This window comes from Myxine glutinosa, chromosome 13, assembly GCF_964187855.1.
Source record: "Myxine glutinosa chromosome 13, kmMyxGlut1.1, whole genome shotgun sequence".
Taxonomy (NCBI): domain Eukaryota; kingdom Metazoa; phylum Chordata; class Myxini; order Myxiniformes; family Myxinidae; genus Myxine; species Myxine glutinosa.
Window position 1 is genome coordinate 49,219,552 of NC_136273.1, and position 19,447 is coordinate 49,238,998.

General features: G+C 40.7%; 1 protein-coding gene across 2 annotated transcripts in view; it reads left to right on the forward strand.

Moving 5' to 3' along the window:
- LOC137438915 (netrin-G1) overlaps positions 1–19,447 on the forward strand; it is a 92,514-nt gene that overhangs the window by 12,786 nt on the left and 60,281 nt on the right. For both annotated transcript variants that reach the window (XM_068134387.2, XM_068134388.2), the window contains one exon: positions 13,130–13,410. In XM_068134387.2, the coding sequence (XP_067990488.2) occupies positions 13,130–13,410 (281 nt within the window). The remainder of the gene's footprint in view (positions 1–13,129; positions 13,411–19,447) is intronic.

The window sequence follows — 19,447 nt, forward strand, 5'->3', positions numbered from 1 at the left end:
CAATTCCTTACAATTCATATCGAATACACAACAATCCCAAACCGATTAAAACAAGAACCCCATTCCTGGTAAACTTCCAAATGTGCCACCTACACCTATCTCTCCGCTCTCCCTCAACTAATTCATCCAACTATGGAATATCCTTTCAATCAAATGCCATTACTCCCTGCATTACTTGATGGCAATCCACCACCATCTCATGTTGTAGTGCAGCAGATAAACACAAAAATCATGCATTTTTTGAGAAAAGCATGAAATTTTTAACATAGTTAGTGCATACCATAAGGTTTCTTTTCAGATGTGGAGGGAAGTCAGATTTGACCTCTGAGGACTGTGAGAGGTCAAATCCAATATGGCCGCCAGTCCACCGGGTCTAATTTTCAAAAGCGCTTAAATTTGGAACCATGATAACAGGCCGTCTTGAGGGCTGGTCCAATGTCCTTCTCAAAACTTAGAAGTGTGTCTCTTCCCTGTGAATATGCCCTCAGATCAGGAAGCGCAGAAAGCGGCCTGCTTTTCAGTCTGGTAGTGTGAATCCGTTTCCCTACAGTTAGACCAAAGACCAAGCTGCTCCAGTCTGACCTTGTACAGCTGAGCGATGTCTATCAGTTTGAAGACAGGAGCACTGTCTTCATTACTGTTCATGTCTTCCAGGAATGCCACTAGCTCAGCAAAGGCTATACCATGCAGGCAAGAATCATCTCCATCATTGCCTTTGGGTGCAGCCTGCCTGGCTCTGTTGTACAGTGAACGCAGACAGTCGTGATAGTACTTGGCCTCAATGGCAATCATGTCTCCTGCTGCAAGCTTGGCCAGCAGAGCAGTGTCCTCAACTTCAAGGGCACACCTCCGCACATTTGTGTCAATGTTGTAGGTTGATGCTTTATGTAAGCCTGCAGAACCAGCAGGCTTATTGCAGAAGAAACAAGTAGGCTCTGTGGACTGTGGGTGTCTGTGAGCAGATCGCGTGTGCACAGTAGAGGTACTTCGTTGTTGTCCTGTAGTTAATTCTCCCCGACGTTGCTCGTCAAACGCCTTTTTGTTGAATTTTAGCAGACATTTCTTGTGCCACTCAGCCCTGTGTGCCTTCAGAGTGGATTCTATGCCATCTCCGTCATCCAATAGCTCCAGGTTGATGTCCATTGGCATGTGCTGAAGGGTCTGGAACCGGAGAAGGTCTTCTGCCAAGGATGCATAGCCACTACCTACGGGCTGTTTCGTTGATCTGAGCGGACATTGTAAAGATTCGTCTGTTACTACTTGGCAGAGGACGCAAATGTCCCAGTTAGTGCTTGGGGCTGGCTTGGATTTCTTGGATGTCGAGGGCTGGGTAGGGCCCATCAGGATGTGACGCTTTGGCATGGTTGCGACAAAATCACCACGGCAGGAGAGGGGATTCTGAAACACAAAAAACACAATGTTAACACCAACCACCATACCCCATTTTACATCGAGGGTATTTACTTAAGTGAGGTGGATAACCACAATAATTGTGCATCTTATGCGAAAAGCAGGACATTTATAACATAGTTAGTGCATACCATTAGGTTTATTTTAAGATATCTGCATACTTGGGATACTTCATTCTTGACCTTATTTTTTGGTCGGTTTTGACCTTGACCTTGACCGAAATGCATTTCCTTCAATTCTGGCGATCTCAAAAGTATCACCGAATGAATGGCCATCCCCAATTTAGTTGGAAATGATACCTTAAATGTTTTTCTACGCTGTTTGGTTCCAAAATTAAGCGCTTTTGAACATTACCCCTGGGGAACTGGCGGCCATCTTGCATTTGACCGCTCACGGTCCTCAGAGGTCAAATCTGACTTCCCTCTACATCTGAAAATAAACCTTATGGTATATACTAACTATGCTAGAAATTTCATGCTTTTCTCAAAAAATGCACAATTTGTTAAAATATGAGAGCTTATCCGCTGTACTATTGAATACTTTTCACAAGAATGAGTTATCACAAGGAACTTCAACGCAGGAGGCAAATATCTAAGTACCCTCCTATCTCGACGACTTAAATCGAGATACCTATCCATGTAAAATTTAAACCTATCTACTGTTTCTGCTACTACTACCTTTCTAGGGAGACTATTCCATGCATTAAATACTCTGAGTGAAACACCTCTACCTCACTACCATCGTAACATCTGATTGCAATGTTGGGTGACGGATAGCAATGCTGGATGACGGATTGCAATGTTAGATGATTGATTGCAATGTTAGATGACTGATTGCTATTTTAGATGACTGATTGCGATGTTGGATGACTGATTGCAATTTTAGATGACTAATTGCAATGTTAGATGACGGATTGCAATGTTAGATGACTGATTGCAATGTTGGATGATGGAGTGCAATGTTAGATGATTGATTGCAATGTTGGATGACTGATTGCAATTTTAGATGACTTATTGCCATGTTGGACAACTGCTTGCAATTTTGGATGACTGATTGCAATGTTGGATGACTGATTGCAATTTTAGATGACTGATTGCCATGTTGGACGACTGCTTGCAATTTTAGATGACTGACTGCAATGTTAGATGACGGATTGCAATGTTGGATGACTGATTGCAATTTTAGATGACTGATTGCAATGGTGGATTGACTGATTGCTATGTTGGTTGACTGATTTTAATGTTGGATGATTGATTGCAACGTTACATGACTGATTGCAATGTTAGATGACTGACTACAATTTTGGATGATTGATTGCAACGTTACATCACTGATTGAAATGTTGGATGACTGATTGAAATGTTGGATAACTGACTGCAATGTTGAATGACTGATTGCAGTGTTGGATGACTGATTGCAATGTTGGATGACTGCTTGCAATCTTAGATGACTGACTGCAATGTTGAATGACTGATTGCAATGTTGGATGACTGATTGAAATGTTGGATAACTGACTGCAATGTTGAATGACTGATTGCAGTGTTGGATGACTGATTGCAATTTTAGATGATGGATTGCAATGTTGGATGACTGATTGCAATTTTAGATGACTGATTGCCATGTTGGACGACTGCTTGCAATTTTAGATGACTGACTGCAATGTTGAATGACTGATTGCAATGTTGGATGACTGATTGCAATGTTGGATGACTGATTGCAATGGTGGATTGACTGATTGCTATGTTGGTTGACTGATTTTAATGTTGGATGATTGATTGCAACGTTACATGACTGATTGCAATGTTGGATGACTGTTTGAAATGTTAGATGACTGATTGCAATGTTGGATGACGGATTTTAATGTTAGATGACTGATTGCAATTTTAGATGACTGATTGCAATGGTGGATTGACTAATTGCTATGTTGGATGATTGATTGCAGTCTTCCATGACTGATTGCAATGTTGGATGACAGATTGCAATGTTGGATGACTGATTGCAATGTTTTATGACTAATTGCAATGTTAGATTACTGAATGCAATGTTGGATGACTGATTGCAATGTTTGATGACTGATTGCAATGTTGGGTGGTGTATTGCAATGTTTGATGACTGAATGCAATGTTTGATGACTGATTGCAATGTTGGGTGGTGTATTGCAATGTTAGATGACTGATTCCAACGGTAGATGACTGATTGCAATGTTAGCAGGCTGATTGCAAAATTAGATGACTGTTTGCAATGTTAGATGACTGATTGCAATGATGGATGACTGATTGTAATGTTGCATGGCTGGTTGCAATGTTGGATGACTTATTGCAATGTTTGATGACTTATTGCAATGTTGGTTGACTGATTGCAATGTTTGATGACTCACTAATTGCAATGTTGGATTACTGATTACAATGTTGGATGACTGATTGCAATGTTGGATGACTGATTGCAATGTTGGATGACTTATTGTAATGTTGGTTGACTGATTGCAATGTTTGATGACTAATTGCAATGTTGAATTACTGATTGCAATGTTGGATTACTGATTGCAATGTTGGATGACTAATTGCAATGTTGGATGACTGGTTGCAATGTGGGATGACTGATTGCAATGTTTGATGTCTGATTGCAATGTTGGATGATTCATTGCAGTCTTGGATGACTGATTGTAATGTTGGATGATGGATTGCAATGCTGGATGACTGATTGCAATGTTAGATGACTGATTTCAATTTTAGATGACTGATTGCAATGGTGGATTGACTGATTGCAATGGTGGATTGACTGATTGCTATGTTAGATCATTGATTGCAGTCTTGGATGACTGATTGCAATGTTGGATGATGAATTGCAATGTTGGATGACTGATTGCAATGTTTGATGACTAATTGCAATGTTGGATTACTGATTGCAATGTTAGATGACGGATTACAATGTTGTATGACTGATTGCAATGTTGGATTGACCGATTGCAATGTTTGATGACTGATTGCAATGTTTGATGACTGATTGCAATGTTGGGTGGTGTATTGCAATGTTAGATGACTGATTCCAACGTTAGATGACTGACTGCAATGTTGGATGACTGATTGCAATGTGGGATGACTGATTGAAATGTTGGATGAGTGATTGCAATTTTGGGTGGTGTATTGCAATGTTAGATGACTGATTCCAACGTTAGATGACTGACTGCAATGTTAGGTGGTGTATTGCAATGTTAGATGACTGAGTCCAACGTTAGATGACTGATTGCAATGTTGGGTGGTGTATTGCAATGTTAGATGACTGATTCCAACGTTAGATGACTGACTGCAATGTTGGATGACTGATTGCAATGTGGGATGACTGATTGCAATGTTGGATGACTGATTACAATGTTTGATGACTGATTGCAATGTTTGATGACTGATTGCAATGTTGGGTAGTATATTGCAATGTTAGATGACTGATTCCAATGTTAGATGACTGACTGCAATGTTGGATGACTGATTGCAATGTGGGATGACTGATTGAAATGTTAGATGACTGATTGCAATGTTAGTTGACTGATTGCAATGTTAGATGACTGATTGCAATGTTAGTTGACTGATTGCAATGTTGGATGACTGATTGCAACGTTAGATGACAGATTGCAATGTTGGATGATGGATTGCCATGTTGGATGACTGATTGTAATGTTAGATGACTGATTGTAATGTTAGATGACTGATTGCAATTTTAGATGACTGATTGCAATAGTGGATTGACTGATTGCAATGGTGGATTGACTGATTGCTATGTTGGATGTTTGATTGCAGTCCTGGATGACTGGTTGCAATCTTGGATGACGGATTGCAATTTTGGATGACTGATTGCAATGTTTGATGACTGATTACAATGTTGTATGACTGATTACAATGTTGGTTGACTGATTGCAATGTTTGATGACTGATTGCAATGTTTGATGACTGAATGCAATGTTTGATGACTGATTGCAATGTTTGATGACTGATTGCAATGTTTGATGACTGATTGCAATGTTTGATGACTGATTGCCAGGTTGGGTGGTGTATTGCAATGTTAGATGACTGATTCCAACGTCAGATGACTGATTGCAATGTTATATGACTGACTGCAAAATTAGATGACTGTTTGCAATGTTAGATGACTGATTGCAATGTTGGATGACTGATTGCAATGTTGGATGGCTGATTGCAATGTTGGATGACTTATTGCAATGTGGGATGACTGATAGAAATGTTGGATAACTGACTGAATGTTTGATGACTGATTGCAATGTTGGTGATGTATTGCAATATTAGATGACTGATTCCAACGTTAGATGACTGATTGCAATGTTAGATGACTGATTGCTATGTTAGATGACTGATTGCAATGTTAGATGCCTGATTGCAACAGTAGATGACTGATTGCAATGTTAGATGACTGATTGCAATGTTAGATGACTGATTGCCATGTTGGATGACTGATTGCAACAGTAGATGACTGATTGCAATGTTAGATGACTGATTGCAATGTTAGATGACTGATTGCAATGTTAGATGCCTGATTGCAACAGTAGATGACTGATTGCAATGTTAGATGACTGATTGCAATGTTAGATGACTGATTGCCATGTTGGATGACTGATTGCAACAGTAGATGACTGATTGCAATGTTAGATGACTGATTGCAATGTTAGATGACTGATTGCAATGTTAGATGCCTGATTGCAACAGTAGATGACTGATTGCAATGTTAGATGACTGATTGCAATGTTAGATGACTGATTGCAATGTTAGATGCCTGATTGCAACAGTAGATGACTGATTGCAATGTTAGATGACTGATTGCAATGTTAGATGACTGATTGCCATGTTGGATGACTGATTGCAATGTTGGATTACTGAATGCAATGTTAGATGGCTGATTGCTATTAATTATCAACACTTTAAGCAAAAACCATGTAATGATGGGTATTGGTTATCAATACTTTAAGCACAAACCATGTAATTATGGGTATTGGTTATTAACACTTTAAACACAAACCATGTAATTATTGGTATTAGATATTAACACTTTAAGCACAAACCATGTAATTATGGGTATTAGACATTAACACTTTAAAAACAAACCATGTAATTATGGGTATTGGTTATTAACACTTTAAACACAAACCATGTAATTATTGGTATTAGATATTAACACTTTAAACACAAACCATGTAATTATGGGTATTGGTTATTAACACTTTAAATACAAACCATGTAATTATTGGTATTAGATATTAACACTTTAAGCACAAACCATGTAATTATGGGTATTGGTTATTAACACTTTAAACACAAACCATGTAATTATGGGTATTAGATATTAACACTTTAAACACAAACCATGTAATTATGGGTATTGGTTATTAACACTTTAAACACGAACCATGTAATTATGGGTATTAGACATTAACACTTTAAAAACAAACCATGTAATTATGGGTATTAGATATTAACACTTTAAACACAAACCATGTAATTATGGGTATTAGATATTAACACTTTAAACACAAACCATGTAATTATGGGTATTAGATATTAACACTTTAAACACAAACCATGTAATTATGGGTTTTGGTTATCAACACGTTAAACACAAACCATGTAATTATGGGTATTAGATGTTAACACTTTCAACACAAACCATGTAATTATGGGTATTAGATATTAACACTTTAAACACAAACCATGTAATTATGGGTTTTGGTTATCAACACGTTAAACACAAACCATGTAATTATGGGTATTAGATGTTAACACTTTCAACACAAACCATGTAATTATGGGTATTAGTTATTAACACTTTAAACAACAACAACAACAACAACATGCATTTTAAGGCCATTTACCCTGCGAGAGCGGGGGTTAACCTTGCGGTCCCCATGACAATGTTCTCCATTTTGCCCTATTTTCTGCATCTCTCCTTGTTAACCCCCTTGCCCGCATTTCTTCTTCCACCATCTTTAGCCAAGTCTTTCTCGGTCTTCCCCGTCCTCTACTTCCTTCTACATTCATTTCCATCACTCTTCTTGACCAGTCACTTTCATCCTTCCTCAACACATGACCAAACCATCTCAACCTGTTCCTCTTCACAGCATCCATCACAGGCTCTATTCCCATCATCTTTCGCAATTCATCATTTGTCTTCCTCTCTCTCAACGATACTCCACACATCCACCGAACCATTCGCATTTCCACCCTTTCCAGCCTTCGTTGTGCTCTACGTTCATTACCCATGTCTCGCTCCCATAAATCATAACACTTCTCACACATGCAGCATAAACCTTTCCCTTCAGCTTCAACGACTCTCCCCTCCTCATCAGCGCGCCACTCAGTTCCCGAAACTTCTTCCATGCACATCTCACTCGAGCAACCGTTGCTGAGTCTGATCCACCTTCTCCATTCAGCATGTCTCCGAGGTAGTAAAATGTTTTCACACCTTCCAGCTTCACGCCGTCTCCAAGATCCAACTCAACATTTCCTCCATCTGCAGCTCCCTCTGTGCACACCTTACATTTGAATGTTGCTGCCACACTGGTTCATGACCCTCTCAGACCACGACATTTTTTATGAACCCACTCACCGCACATTGTACATTGAATGGAGTTCACTCCGACACCCTTCCTGCACACAGCACACGGCCACTTCCCAGTTCTTTCCACATCACCACATGCTTTACCACTTGCCATCACCTTCGTTTTTCCGATATTCACCTTCAGACCTTTTGTCTCCATACATTCCTTCCACTTGTTCATCTTTTCCTTCAGTCCATCCATACTTTCCGCAATCAACACCAGATCATCTGCATACAACAACTCCCACGGTAAACCCTCCTTTACGTTCTGAGCCAGCACCTCCATCACAGCTACAAATAGTAGTGGACTTAGTACCCACCCCTGATGCACTCCCATCTTCACCTCAAACTCACCACTGTTCCCGTCCTTCGTCCTTACAGCTGTGCGCGCTCTTTTGTACATTGCCATCACTACTCTGATCAACCATTCCTCCACTCCTAACTTCCTCAATGCCCATGTCAATACTTTGCGTGGAACCCTAAACACTTTAAACACAAACCATGTAATTATGGGTATTAGATATTAAAACTTTAAACACAAACCATGTAATTATGGGTATTGGTTATCAACACTTCAAACACAAACGTCCTCCAAATGATTAATCTACATAACATATACGTTCCTAAAATCTAAAGTTGAAAAATCTCAAAATTTAATCAACAGTGTACCATATTCTATTTCAAAATAAAAGGTAATGTGTTACCAATTCAAAGCGACATCCTTCATTTTGCATACACGTCCATATTTCATATTTTGAGCTCCCCTCCGCTCCCCCATCCACTCCCACGGAAAGCGGGAGTTGAGGTTTTGCAATTGTGTGTGTGTGTGTGTGTTTCGGACACACACACACACACACACACACACACACACACACAATGATTGGACTTTTTCACCATTTGAGCTTTTGTCATCAAATTTACAACTCACCTTTATTTAGAGAAAATGGAGAAAAGAAATAAAAATTGGGTCAAAATGAGAATGTGCAGTCATAGTAACTATAAATAGTCCTCAGATGCTCAATCACGAGACGGCCCGTTTTTTTTAATATTACCTCCGCCACCAACGGTGGATGGAGGTTATGTTTTCACACCTGTCTGTTTGTCTGTCCGTTTTGTCTGTCCCTTTGTGAACAAAATATCTCAAAAAGTTGTGGACGGAATCAGACGAAATTTGGCAAAGAGGTAGCATTTGCGACAAGGACAAAATGATTATATTTTGGTGAAGATCCGGATTCGGATCCGGTAACTAGAATTTTTAAGTGATTCTTCACCATTGGGAGATAGGGCCAACAACGATACATAGCAGGATATCTCAAAAAGTTGTGGACGGATTTGGACGAAACTTGTTGGACAAATTGTGTGTGTGACAAGGAAGAATCGATTCAATTTTGGTGAAGATCTGAATATGGATTCGGCTACACTAATTATTTAATTTGTAAGTAATTCTTCACCATTGAGAGCTTGGTTGAAAAGCGATATACAGTATAACATAATATTTTAAAAAGTTGTTGGGGTTAGGGTTATGAATAAACTTGGTGGATGAGTTGGTTAGGTGACAAGAACAAGCCGATTAGATTTTGGCTGAGGTCCGAATCCAGATCCGGCCTTTCAGTGGGATAAAAAACGTAAACTGTTCAACAGGCGGAGGTATTTTCACGGAAGTTCACCAAATGGTAGAGTTGGTCATAAGCAAGAAGCCTATTGTTTTTGGGGTCAAACAGTCAAAAGGTCAAAATAGGCCAAAGGTCACCAACTTTGTCAAATTTTTTAAATCCTCAATTTTCATCCGATTGACTTGAAATTTGAAGAGGATTTGCATATCTGGTCACATGTGTCATCCTTCTGAGGTCGGCAAAATGAGTACCCGCTTACTGGGAACAGGGTGCACTGCATCAGCGGCGCATCCGTACATCCAGAGGATGATGCAACCAGCAGTCACAAGCTGCATACAAAACAACAACAACAACTGTTTCTGTTGTTTCTATCATTGGTCTCTATTTTTCCTAACAATTCCATGGCCAAAACTGACTTGCATTTTCTCCGGTTTTCAGGGAAGAAACAAAAGCTTAAGACAAGGCCTGAATATGATGCATAAGAATTTTCATAATCATTTATAATCGATGCAGAAGTAACTAGAGAGGTTATAGAACACGATACCCTGCGCAGTGTTTAGGTATATACTTAAATCTAAATACAATTAATGATTCCAAAGAACGTTTAAAAAACATTCTGGAAGTTTAGCACTATTGAAGCAGTCTTATACACCACCCTATTTAACATGTCCGAGTACTGCAAAACTGGAGGTTTTTGGAAGCAGTAGGAAGGTGAATTGTGTTCTGCAGTGTTCAAATGTATAATTCAATTTAAATAAAATGAAGATTGTAAAAGTTGTATAAAAATATTAATTCGGGAATTTACCGTAATTTTACCACTGTTGACACAAAGTCTATTACACCACCCCATCTAACACATTGCATTAGTTATTCATGCCTGTTGTTTGTGTCCTTAATACTGTCCTTAAATGGGAACACAAATGCTCAGATAACCTCAACGCTAATCTACCCTTGAATTTGTGTCAACTGTCAAAGACACATCATATCTACAAAATAGATATGATGTGTCTTTTTCTGATTTGCAATTTATGAAGTGGGTAATTTTGCGATTAAATGCCGAATTCTTCTTCTTCATGCTTAGCCAAGGCGTCACTCTCAGAAGTCAACCACCATATGCCGCAAATGCAGAAGCATGCCATGTCGTGTCTATGGGTTACATCGCGGTACGATTTAACTCAAACGGCAAATAATTTTCAGTTTTACACAAATATGCTTAGTCGTTGCATCCTTGACGGTTGTAGGAATACAAACTGACATGCTTTCATGCAACACCATTGGCCGAAATACCCTAAGATTGCCAGAAATTGGATGATGTTTGTTCGAAATACCTGAGCGGATCGAGCCTACAAAATGTTCGCTTTTGTGCTCGGAACATTTTACAGAGCACTGTTTTGAAACAACAGAGATGGCTAGATATTGTGATCATCTCTACAATTAAGTGGAAGAAACAGCCGTCGCTCGAAACTATAATACCATCGATACTGAACTACCAGCATATATACACGGGGGATTTGAACAGTGAATCGAGCACCTGTGTTGGCCTGCCAGCGACTGAACTCACCTCGCCAAAAGTATTAAGGAAGCTTATCCATTGGCATAAAACAGCTATAGGAGTATAAAATAAGTAAGACGGTGGTGTAACACAGATACAATCGACATCTACATCAGAATTATATGTGTTACATTGACATAGTCAATCTGATGATAGTGAAATAAAATCAAAAAGCAAATGCCTTTCTCAACCAATATCAAGTCGACACGAGCAAAATACATATTTTACATTTAATCTGCAACCACTAGCCTCGTATATATAATTATATATATTTAATTTTAAAGCAGAAACTATTGCACTTAGGTGGAATTTGTTTCGAAAGCCATGAACTAGACCTATTGACATGTATATTCCAAGTTTCAGCTAGTTTTAATGTATAGTCCTTAAGATATGAGTGCCAACACATTTTGGCGGACTGACGGACAGACACCAACGTGATTTTGAGGGTTTCCTAAATATAACTCAAGAATGCATAAATGGACGTTCCTAAAATTTCGAACATACTACCTCAACGTATACCTCGTCTCCACCTCCCCCTCCACCAACCCTCCACTGGGGCAGGACATCAGCACGGCACAGACACGGCACGACACGGCATGACCACAGAGACAAATGGCGTCCTGGGAAAGTATGAAGTGGGACAATACTGTAACATACAGAACACCGGGTCAGCCTGGTCAGCATTGTCACCCATTTTGTCGCTGGTGTCCGAGGATGACTAGGTGGCGTCCGTGCTGTGTCCTGCCTTGTCGTGTTCATGTTGTGTAGCTTCACTCTGCACTGGACTTTACTTACTCTGCACATTGCACATCTACTCTGTGAAGGTTGTCCATTTACCTTCTGTTACCTTGTCCCAATGTATCACACATAACTCTCCTCATACTCTCAAAGTTTGCCTTTCTTAAATTGGAAAGCTTTCTCTACTATTCCCAATTCTAACCCTTAACAGAAACCTTGCACACACCATGTTATGATCACCATCTCCTTAAGTGCTTTCCGCCCTCCATCCTCACCACCATATTCGGATAATTGTTTCACCAAGGTCTCACACTGCACTTCCCATCGTGGACTTGCCTACAAACTGGGTTAAAAAGCAACCCTGGACTTGATCTAGAAAATCCTCATTCCGGGTCCAAATCTCTCACAAGTCATTCAGATTCCCCATAATCATCATTCTTCCTTAGCACACGTCTTCCTGAATCATTCATGAACCTCTAAATGACTCCTCTCACACGTAGGAGCCCGAAAGAAGCAACCTGTGATTCTTACCATACCTAATCTCGAACAGTTCAACTTTTTATCAGCAACTTGCACTTCAGCGCCAAAATTTCCATGTAATCAGTGCAGCAGTTTCTGGATAAGAACATGAATAATGAGAATATTTGCATAGGAAGGAGATGGCAAAATTGGTGAAATCGGGGGAGAGAGAGCTAAAAAAAAAAGTGAAAAAAAATCGAAAAAAGGACAAAAAAACGAAAAAACGAAAACGTTTTAAAACATTTAAAACGATTAAACGTAAAAAACGTTGAAAAAAAACCAAACGAGTTAAAAAAAAAAAAAAGCCAAATGGACGGAGCGAAAGGGGGACATTTTCGTGGTATCTGTGTCTTTCTCTTGGACCAAATTTATTTCCATGGAAGTTTGAACATCAATAAGAAACTAAAGGGTTTAAACTCTTTGCAAGGCTAAATTGCATGAATGGCTTCCACAGCAGGAACATCCTCGCAGCATGACTTTGACCAATATGACTCACGTAAGCGCATTTAACTCATTTTAAAATGTCCTTCTCTCCTTCTCTCTGTCTCTCTTTCTCTCTGTCTCTCTTTCTCTCTCTCCCTCCTTCTCTCTCTCTCTCTCTCTCTCTCTTCCCCCCTCTTTATTTATTTCTTTCTTCTCTCTCTCTCTCTCTCTCTCTCTCTCTCTCTCTCTCTCTCTCTCTCTCTCTCTCTCACATCAGGTGATCTGCACAGAAGTTTATTCCTCCAAATTCCCATCTAAAGAGGCGCAAGTAGTGCGGTTTGAAGTGTACAAACGCTTGAAGTTGCACTCTGGACCCAGCCAGCAAGACCCAGCCACACTCTACAACAGCCTGGAGTCCAACCGAGTGCTGCGCAACTTCTTCACGCTCACAGACTTGCGCATTTGTCTTCTGGAACCAGCCATATGGGGCGACTTTGTGGACCAGAGAAATCTTAACAAGTATTACTACGCAATTTCAGATGTGCAGATTCGTGGACGGTAAGAACTGGTGCAGTACGTTAAGTGCATCATATCGTTTGCCTAAGAACAATTGATACAGCCTCCAATTTGACAAAAACCTTTACATGTGCTTGCAAACTCTTTTCTGTAGTGCGGGCGCAACCGTGGCATTAACACGTAGGTCTGTTTAAAAATAAATCTGCACACGACAACCAACAGAATCCAAAAGCATGGTGCCGAGTTAGGAGTTAGTGCTCTCGCCTTTGGGTTGTCCATTCTGGGTTCCATTCACAGGCCAAGTAATGTATCAAGAAGTGCAGAATCCATCAGATAAGACGCTAAGCTGGAGACCCACCCACTAGCACTGTAGTTGGTGAACTTTAAAGTTCCCACTGTAATTTCTGACGAAGAGCAGGCAAGTTATCTCCAGCACACTGGGAAAATTCCAAATTCCTGCTCTGACTAACTCAACAAAGTGAAACCACAAAGTTGTGACTCTAGCACCCTGACCTCACCCATCATGGGTCAATGGTCTTTGATAGCACCTGGCAAGTCGAAGAGCAGGCAAGTTATCTCCAGCACACTGGGAAAATTCCAAATTCCTGCTCTGACTAACTCAACAAAGTGAAACCACAAAGTTGGGACTCTAGCACCCTGACCTCACCCATCATGGGTCAATGGTCTTTGATGGCACCTGAAACAAGGCCAGATTAAATAACAACTAGGAAATGACAAAATGAACAGAAAATTTACATTTCTCCCCCAACCTTCGAAGATGGTTTATCTGATTAAATTTTTTTAAATAACATCATCATCGATTAATAAAGTGCATTCTTCCAGTAAAAGCTTTTTTATGGCACCTGAATTTATGCTTTCTTGACATAAACCCAGTTGGTATTTATTGCCTGTTGTTGTTCCCTATGCACCTTGTAGCTCCTGGTTGCATAATTTTCCGATGAAAATAATTTTTCGGTCAAGAGAACGCGAGCTATCGATGGCACCATGGCCAAATTTCAAATTTCTACCTAACATACAAAATCCATCGGTGGTACAGCTTGCAGCCACAGCAAGCGATGTTACCCACAGCTGTGTGTTGCATACAGAGAGGAAGAAGAAGATGGTAATTTTACATACATAGTGGAGCATTATTATTTATTAATCATAACCATGAGTTGTAGGATTACAGTCACTATCTGCTTGGTCCATTTTGTGACTGCATCTGATTGCTTGTTAAAGGTTATCCTGATACAACTCCCACTACAGCATTTCATCGTTGATAAAGCAGCTCTGCTCGGTATGTCCAGCATTAAGAGCAGTCAAATTATGTAAATTGTGGCCAGTCAAGATGATACCGTGACAACCTGTCATGCCAACTCAAATTGTTGCGCTACTGCAGGCAACCTAATCAAGAACAACAGCTCACCGCTCACTTTGAAAAGGACACCAGTGTGAGCTGGTAATGAATTTATAGATGCCCTCATAAGGCCCCATGCTATGTCAGCATGGTCAGGATATTCTTTATCCCCACCCTTACTCTCTCGCCACCCTCCACCCTCCTCCTTCCTCTCCGTTATCCTGTGTTCTTTCTCCCTGTCTGAAATGATGATTAATTTGGTTGTGCCTGCTTCCTGTTGATTAATCGTTCCCGTGAGTGGTTAATCCAATGACTACCTGCAGGCAAAAAGAGGATCAATTTAATTGTTTTCCTGAAAAATTTTCTCCATTCTCATTTCCTTTGGTTTTCAAGTATCAACCAGTTCGGTCTGGTCGATGATGGATAATGGCAGGTGGATGTAAACATTTTCAAATCCACAACTTTTGCATGGTTCCCTTGGGGATAGTTATAAAATAAATAAATAAATAAAATAATAATTATAAAAAATAGAAAAAATAATAAAATCTTTATAAAACCTACCATCTACCATATAAACACAATGTGTGTGTGTGTGTGTGTGTGTGTGTGTGTTTGTGTGTGTGTGTGTGTGTGTGTGTGTGTGTGTGTGTGTGTGTGTGTGTGTGTGTGTGTTTGTCTGTCCCCCTTCATAAGGTTAGGTTTTAAAGGCTTTAAGTAGAGCTTTAGGAGGGATTTGAGTGCGGGGATTTAAGGAGCAATCTTTGAACACGTTGACTGTGTGTCAACCGATTAAAAGACCTAAAAGACTCTGAGGACCCAAAAGACCCAATGGACCCCAAACACCCAAAATACCCTGTAGACTGTTAAAGACACAAAAGACCATGAACACCCAGAAGACCCCAAGGACCCAAAATATCCCAAGGACTCTGAAGACCCAAAAACACCCAGAAGTCCCAAAATACACAGAAGACCCAAAATACCCCAAAGACCCAAAACACTGAAAAAACCCTGAAAACCCAATGGAACCTAAAGACCCAAAAGACCCCAAGGAGCCAAAAGACCCAAACAACCCCAAGCACCCAAATGACAGAGGACCCAAAAGATCCCAAGGACTCAGAAGACCCCCAACGACTCTGAAAATCCAAAATACCCCGAAGACCCAAATGACCGAAAAGACCCTGAAGACTCCATGGATCCTGAACACCCAAAATACCCTGAAGACCCAAAAGACCTAAAACACCCTGATGACTGTTAAAGACCCAAAAGACCATGAAGACCCAAAATACCCTGAGGACCCCAAAGACTGAAAAGACCCTGAAGACCCAATGGATCCCAAAGACCCAAAAGATCCCAAAGACCCTGAAGACCCAATGGACTCCAAACACCCAAAATACCCAGAAGACCCAAAAGACCCTGAAGACCCAAAACACCCCGGGGATCCAAAAGACCCAAACAAACCCGAGGACCCAAATGACCCAGAGGATCCAAAATACCCCAAGGGCCCAGAAGACCCAAAGGACTCCGAAGACCAAAAATACCCCAAAGACCCTGAAGACCCAATGAGCCCCAAACACCCACAATACCCTGAAAACCCAGAAGACACTGAAGACTGTAAAGACCCAAAAGACTCAAAATACTCCAAAGACCCAAAAAACCCCAAAAGGCCCCAAGATCATTAAAGACCACGAAGACGCTAAAGACCCCAAAGACCCTTAAAGACCCCGAAAACCGATAAACACCCTGAAGGACCAAAATACCCCAAAGACCCTTAAATAACCCGAATACCCAAAAAGACCCTGAAGACTGTTAAACACCCAAAAGACCCTGAAGACCCAAAATACCCCAAATACCCAAAATACTCCCAAAGACCCTTAAATAGCATGAAGACCCATATTGGATTTAACCTAAGACCTTAAAAAAACATCTTCTCCCAAATCACCAAATCGATTGACTCAAAACTTTACGTGTGTCATTGACTAGGTATGCCGATTAAAAGATGATCAGAAAAACATCATTGGTCACATTGTGTTTCAGCCATATTGGATTGAAGGAAAATATTAAATAATTATATCTTGGAAACCACTTACCCTATTGATGCGAAATTTTACAAATATCATCTAACACCATTGTTGCATGTAGTTTGAAAATGATGATGTTGTAGGTCACGTAGTTTGGCAGCAATCTTGGATAGAAAAATAACCTCATCCAATCAACACGAAACTTCACAAACGCGATCCCTTATCCATACATATGCAGAGTGCACATTTTTAAAGGTCATGTCATGTGGTATGGCATCCACATTAGCTTGAAAGCCGACATTTAAAAAAATTCTCTTCGCTGAAACTGCTTCACAGATCGATGTGAAACTTGTCATGGCTGGCGAAATTGTGAAACTTGAAAATAGCTGAAAGGATTTAAATGAAACATGTTTATTTTTAGGACAGTGAACTAGGGCAACGACTCGTTGTGGGACTTTGCGGAGGAATATGGGAGACACAGTCGCATTGTTCTAGTTTTTATTTAACTTTGTCAGATGAAACGCATCCCGCTATATGAGATCGGTGCCGATGATAGATATACGCATCTCGCTATATGAGATCGGTGCCGATGATAGATATACGCATCTCGCTATACGAGATCGGTGCCGATAATAGATATACGCATTTCGCTATACGAGATCGGTGCCGATGATAGATATACGCATTTCGCTATACGAGATCGGTGCCGACGATAGATATATGCATTTCGCTATACGAGATCGGTGCCGATGATAGATATACGCATTTCGCTATAGAAGATCGGTGCCGATGATAGATATACGCATCTCGCTATACGAGATCGGTGCCGATGATAGATATACGCATTTCGCTATACGAGATCGGTGCCGATGATAGATATACGCATCTCGCTATACAAGATCGGTGCCGATGATAGATATACGCATTTCGCTATACGATATCGGTGCCGATGATAGATATACGCATCTCACTATACGAGATCGGTGCCGATGATAGATATATCTATTTCGCTATACGAGATCGGTGCCGATGATAGATATACGCATTTCGCTATACGAGATCGGTGCCGATGACAGATATACGCATTTCGCTATACGAGATCGGTGCCGATGATAGATATACGCATTTCGCTATACGAGATCGGTGCCGATGATAGATATACGCATTTCGCTATACGAGATTGGTGCCGATGATAGATATACGCATCTCGCTGTACGAGATCGATGCCGATGATAGATATACGCATTTCGCTGTACGAGATCGGTGCCGATGATAGATATACGCATTTCGCAATACGAGATCGGTGCCAATGATAGATATACGCATCTCGCTATACGAGATCGGTGCCGATGATAGATATACGCATCTCGCTGTACGAGATCGGTGCCGATGATAGATATACGCATTTCGCTGTACGAGATCGGTGCCGATGATAGATATACGCATTTCGCTGTACGAGATCGGTGCCGATGATAGATATACGCATTTCGCTATACGAGATCGGTGACAATGATAGATATACACATCTCGCTATACGAGATCGGTGCCGATAACAGATATACGCATTTCGCTATACGAGATCGGTGCCGATGATAGATCTACGCATTTCGCTATACGAGATCGGTGCCGATGATAGATATACACATCTCGCTATACGAGATCGGTGCCGATAATAGATATACGCATTTCGCTATACGAGATCGGTGCCGATGATAGATATACGCATTTCGTTATACGAGATCGGTGCCGATGATAGATATACGCATTTCGCTATACAACATCGGTGCCGATGATAGATATACGCATTTCGCTGTACAACATCGGTGCAGATAATATATATACGCATTTCGCTATACGAGATCGGTGCCGATGATAGATTATACGCATTTCGCTATACGAGATCGGTGCCGTTGATAGACATACGCATTTCGCTATACGAGATCGGTGCCGATGATAGATATGCGCATTTCGCTATACGAGATCGAAATCGGTGCCGATGATAGATATACGCATCTCGCTGTACGAGATCGGTGCCGATGACAGATATACGCATTTTGCCATACGAGATCGGTGCCGATGATAGATATACGCATTTCGCTATACGAGATCGGTGCCGATGATATATTATACGCATTTCGCTATACGAGATCGGTGCCGATAATAGATATACGCATTTCGCTCTATGAGATCGGTGCCAATGATAGATATACACATCTCGCTATACGAGATCGGTGCCGATGATAGATTATACGCATTTCGCTGTACGAGATCGGTGCCGATAATAGATATACGCATTTCGCTATACGAGATCGGTGCCGATGATAGATACACGCATCTCGCTATACGAGATATCTCGCTAGACGAGATCGGTGCCGATGATAGATATACGCATTTCGCTGTAAGAGATCGGTGCCGATGATAGATATACGCATTTCGCTATACGAGATCGGTGCCGATGATAGATACACGCATCTCGCTATACGAGATATCTCGCTATACGAGATCGTTGCCGATGATAGATTATACGCATTTCGCTGTAAGAGATCGGTGCCGATGATAGATATACGCATTTCGCTATACGAGATCGGTGCCAATGGTAGATATACGCATTTCGCTATACGAGATCGGTGCCGATGATAGATTATACGCATTTCGCTATACGAGATCGGTGCCGATGATAGACATACGCATTTCGCTATACGAG